General features: G+C 34.9%; 1 protein-coding gene across 1 annotated transcript; it reads right to left on the bottom strand.

Annotated features, from left to right (window-relative positions):
• LOC107642324 lies at window positions 304-2,068 on the bottom strand (the record flags this gene model as incomplete). Its single annotated transcript, XM_016345636.2, is given in 4 exon segments — window positions 304-1,112; window positions 1,305-1,520; window positions 1,609-1,806; window positions 1,884-2,068. Coding segments are annotated over 4 exon segments (657 nt in total). The 3' UTR covers window positions 304-872.

The raw sequence follows: 5,876 nt of genomic DNA, 5'->3' as shown, positions 1-5,876 counted from the left end.
TTAAATTCAGGGCGGCTGACCTACTCTTCCTGTTTTCGAGAACCAATACAACTCGCTTTCACCGCCACTAATGAGGGGCTGACACGTGTAAACGATGACGGCCCGAACTACGACCCGCCCCATATAAGCCGGCTTCTGCGGGTCCCACCGTATTGGAAGCTTACACTGCTTTTCACCACCACCATCCACTCAAGCACAAGTTGCAAGATCTCTCTTTCAAAATTTTAAAGAGGAGGAAAAGATCAAGATAATCTCGTTAAATAAAATGAATAATTGCAGTGCAAGTAAGAAAGGGAAAAGGGAAAAAAAAGTAATAAAATCTATTTTTATTTCAACATTTTTTCCATATATAGACATCCCACCTTTTTTTTTTTTTTTCAAGAGTAGTACATTGTCATTTGTCTTCTTCCCCTTTCCACCATTCACTAGGCCAGCCCTATTTAAGTATATTTACAACTCAACCCCAAAACTTAAGTATAATTACTCTAGAAAACAAACCCTATATTTCCCCATTTTTACTAAAAAGGCCTTACTTATTTTGCTACATGCACGGTACACCCTGCACCCTTAGCTATTTCACAGGTGTCTTATTTTTTTCTTTTTCTTCTACTTTCTCAAACTTTTACCACTTCTATTGGGATTTTTCTATATATACACAGGACACTAGAAACCACTACAGAAAAGCAGAGATAGCTGACTGGAACTGGAACACCTCCAACAGCGACGACCCCTTCTTGTTTTGCAAAAAAGGGTTTGGCATTGGAAGTGTGATGCAAACTAAGCTGCTGAGACACTTGCCATTAGTGTATATATGACATATATGAGGGGCATTATAGCAAATAAACCTAAAAATACCAAACGAACTTATATTCTTAGTATTCTATGATTAGTCCTCCTCCCATTGGGGCTCGGTGTGGTATTCCCTTTCTTCTCTTGGCCGTTCTGTAATTAACCGAAGTTGGGGGCGGTGTGGACGGTGTGAAACTCTGGACTTGGTTACTGTTGTTGTGGCGGCCATGGCTGCTGTTGCTGCTGTATGAATCCTCTGAATCTGATGCCATTGCCGCTGAATGTTTCTTCCTCTTCTGGAAGTTCTTCGATGTTCCAACAATCTGCAATATCGTAGTGTATAAAGTCACACATTGATTAACCAATAAAGAAAACCAAAATACACATACACTAGAAGGCTGTTCTGTTTTGAAAGAACAAAATAAAAGTCAATGTTGAGAATTTCAAAATTAAGGCAAGAGTGGCGTGAATTTGAGAGATTTTGAAAGGGGGACATTGTGTTGGTGTGAAAATACCTTGCAACCGAGAGAACAGAAGCGGTAGGAATCAAGGAGGCTGCGTTCACAGACTTCACAGGTGTTAGTGACACCTTTTCCAGGCCTTGGCTGAGGCCTCTCGTTGAGGAAGACAACCCTTGCGCTGTTGATAATGTAGGTCTGAACACCAGTGATGTCCAACACCTTCTGGATCTCATTCACCCTTATCACATCATGATATGAAGACCTCCTTATCTGTTTGTTAACACATTTGATGAAAACAGTTAATTAAAGGTGTTATAGAGCATTTCATTTGTACAGACACAAGAGATATGAAAGGAACCTGAATAGCACGATGATCCTTGTGGTAAGCGAGACACAGAGAGCAGAGAGCGCCGTTCATACAGTCCAAGCAATACATGTTGCATTCGCTCTTGTGGGAATCAGCGTGTAGCTTGCATTGAACAAAGAAGCTCTCCTTCAGCAGTGGCTTCAACCATGGTGGCCACCTGTTATCCTCTTCATCTGGACCCCCAGCACCCTGCACAATTAACCAAAAACGTAAATCATCAAATCAATCCAAATCCAATGTCTCTTTACACAAGACTAGTATAGTACCATGATTCTCCTGTTCTTGGGTTTGATTTCCCGGGGGACAGTAGAGTCTTGATTTTCAATCGCCAGCTTGAAGGAAGGAAGGAAGGAGTAGAGAGTGTTTGCTGAGTTGATGCAGGGAATGTGTTTGTGTTAATGTCTGAGAGAAAGAGAAGAAGGAGGGAATGGGTTCTTGTAGAACTTGGAGGCGGTATAGAAAGAGAAAGAGAGGGTATTTTAGACAAAGTTATATAAAAGATGAACAAAACAGGCTAGGGGTCGTTCTTATCCGCACAAAGTCTTCTTCCGAACCTACTTCCGAACCCGAACCTACTTAAGATACGTTCTCTCTAAGGAACCCACCTCCTTCTTTCCTTTTAATTACTTTCTAAATACATATAAATATTTCTTTTTCTTTCATTTAATCATGCCTTTTCTAACCACACATGCTCAGGTAATTTTTTATTTTTATTATTTTCCAGTTAATACAATATTCCAATAAATATACATTATTGGGAAAATATTTACTCTTATTTAATCTAATCGCTCGAGAATAGATAGGGTACACACATTGTGACTCCTTTTTAAAATGTAGCATTTAACCATTTACCATGTTTTAGTTGATCAGTAAATAATTTGTAACTAGTATAAATCTTTAAGAAATCACATTTGACGAAACTAGTTATATATTCATCATCATGTGATGTAATGATAGATCCTAATGCCTTTAAATACTCTTTCATTTAACATAATTTTTACCAAGTGAGACTTATTGCATGATGAAGTTCAAAGCCCTGCTTGATAAGTAATTTAAAGGAAAAATAAAGAAATATTAAAAGAAGATACAAACATATTTTTTAAATAAATAGATAATAAAAAAATAAAAAAATTATTTGTACACCAAAATCAGCCACTAAAATCAACCACCAATATATTTGTGTATATATATATATATATATATATATATATATATATATATATAGTTTAATTTATTTTTAATATATATTTATATTCTAATATATATTTTATACTGGTGGCTGATTTTGGTGGCTAATTTTATGTATGCTATTTTAAAAAAACGATATAACTAAATACATAAAATGGAAAATGCTATTTGTATACCAAAATTAGCCACTAAAAGCAGCTACCAATATACTTATATATAAATATATGTATAGTTTAATTTATTTTCAATGTGTATTTGTATTCTGGCATGAATTTTATACCAGTAGCTGATTTTGGTAGCTGATTTTGGTGTACACGTAGCATAACCCTACATAAAAATTGTACGGTTGGTCGGTTACCGGATGGTTCGAAGGTGTTTGCTGGGTGTGAACGTATGTGCTAGCCTCAATCTGGGTTTGGGGCGTGAAAGGCGGGGGCAGCCGACTTCCCGAGCTCTTCGTGAGGTGAGGGGGGTGCCACCTGCAAGGACATTCCGACGCTCAAGTTAGAAAATGTGCAGGTGATATGGAAGTGAAAGATATGATGACGTACCTTAGGGGAGGGGTAGGACGACCCTCCCCCTAAGAGTAGGGCGGGCCCCACAGGAGAAGGCCCATTCCAAAATACTTTTTTTCCTACANNNNAGATGAGTTATGCGCGATAATCCAACCGCGCAGATCGGGTTATCCGCGGATCGGATCGGCCAACGTGCCAACTGGGCTGCACCGTAACAAAAATCATATCATTATATCACTTCCATTTTTTAAATTTCTGCTCTGTCGTGCTCCTTGCTATAGTGATTAACGCAATCTTTTAAAATACCTCTAATTATTCGTCAGTGGCATGGGTTTGGGCACTCCTATTTCGTCTTCTTGTATTAATTATTACTTAACTAACTAATTGGCATTGTATTTTTAAAATGGTGTAGTAGTATAATAATGTCTGATTTTTTAAGGGCTGCTTATGTCCTAGTCCAACTTGTATTGGCTATTAATTATTTATTAATATGGTATGAACAATGTTTTAATTCAAGAGCTCGAACCCCTTCCCTATTTCTGAGTCCTAATTATCGGTCTTGTCAAAATGTGAAATGTTGATAAAATAAAACAAGCCCCCCAATAAACACAAACATTTATTGTGTAGAGGATGTTTGATTCATGTTAACATTGTAGCAAATACCAAGTTAAGAATTAAGATTTTAATTTGTGTGGTGTTTGAGGCAACTCCATGAATGAATTAACAATAATGTGAAACCTAATTGAGATAGTAGGAAGTGGAAACATCAGGTCCTAATCATGTGGGTTAGGTCTTAGTTGGCCATCCTTAATTAGTATCTACAACAACAGAACCAATTATATGATCGACGAGTATTTTTTTAATATATATAGAGAAATAATTGCTGTTCCAACAAATCAAATAAAATAGAAATTATTGTCCAGTTGGTGATTTGATTAGGTCAAAATATTTTCTTTCTTTTTGGCCGTAACTGTGTATAAACTTGATAAACCGATTTACGAAAATATTCGATAACAAAAAAATATTAGTAAAAAATAGTCAAATTTTATTTTATTTAATATCTATTAATTATTATATAAAATAAGTTCTGATATTTTTTTTATTTTTTTAGCATTACCACCGATTTAAATGCTCATTATCCACTTAATTAATAATTAGCTTACAGTTAATTATATGGTTAAAATCAAGGTTCTGAAAACCGGACCGGACCGGTCGGTTCGACCGGTTTAACCGCGAACCGACAATGCATGCGGTCCGGTCCTCTACCCACTCAGTTTTTAAGATTTATATTAGACTATAATTATATTTTAAGATGTGTATTTATAATTTTTATTATTTCTATTCTAAAACGGTTTTTCCGGTTGAACCACCGGTTGGACCAGTTAAACCAGTGAACCAGTGAACCAGTAATTAGAACGGTTTGATGACCGGTCCGGTTTTCTGAACCTTGGTTAAAATCGAATAAGAATCGAAAAAAAAAAAAACTTGAATTGAAATTCTTGGAATTATAATATAAATCCCGTTACACATTCAAATAAATTTATATTTAAATTCATTCAATTTATTTAGTTTGTACTGTGGGATTTCGTCGTCTTCTTCTTCTTTTTCCTCCTCCTCCTGTTTCTTCTTCTTCTCCTTTTTTTTTCATCTTTTTTTCATTATCGTCATTGCCACCACTATCATACCACCACATCTATCTCCCTTTCCTCCTCCTCCTGTTTATTTTTTATTTGAATTTTTTTATCTTCTCCTTCATTTTCTTCTTCCTCCTCCATCATCATTATTGACACCACCAACAATACCAACAATTTATTAACATCTTTATTGATTCTGATTCTCTGTAGTGATCGAATGAACCAAAAATATTACCAAAACGAAACCATTGTATAGTACCAAATGAATCGAAAATGATCCATTATATAAATTCGAATTCAGAAACATTTGTGTCTCGAATGAACCGAAATTTAGCTCAAAACAAAACCATTGTATAATACCAAATGAACCGAAAATTGTCCATTATATAAATTCGAATTCGATAATAACGATAATGACGATAGTACTAGAAGAAGACAATGACGATAACGATGATGATTATGATGATGATGATGGTGATGGAGAAGGAGAAGGAGAAGGATGAAAAAGAAGGAAGAGATGAAATTCCAATAGGAGGAGGAGGAGGAAGAGGAAGAGGTGTTGTTGGTGACGACGGTAACAAAATTAAAAAATAAAAATAAAAAAAAGGAGAAAAAGAAGACGTAGTATTACTTAAATTACTTGATGAACTTGGATGTAAAATTGTTTAAATATAAAGAATTACTCCTATAATATATGAATATGGATTTTCTAACAATTGATTTAATGCTCAACATACTGTTAATTTTACGATTCCTTTTTTATGAATAAAAATTTAAGTTTGACACTAATTATTTTACTAGCTAAGATTCACATATGTTTTTAGATTCTTTAAACGCGTATATAAATGGTTATAAGGTTTAATAATGGAATCAAATTTTTTTAGCTCATATCAATTAATGTTTAAAATTATTTTTATTTTTA

Source organism: Arachis ipaensis, chromosome B05 (genome assembly GCF_000816755.2).
Source record: "Arachis ipaensis cultivar K30076 chromosome B05, Araip1.1, whole genome shotgun sequence".
NCBI lineage: Eukaryota > Viridiplantae > Streptophyta > Magnoliopsida > Fabales > Fabaceae > Arachis > Arachis ipaensis.
Note: the sequence above shows the minus strand (reverse complement) of the source record. Positions and strands in the feature narration are given on the sequence as shown.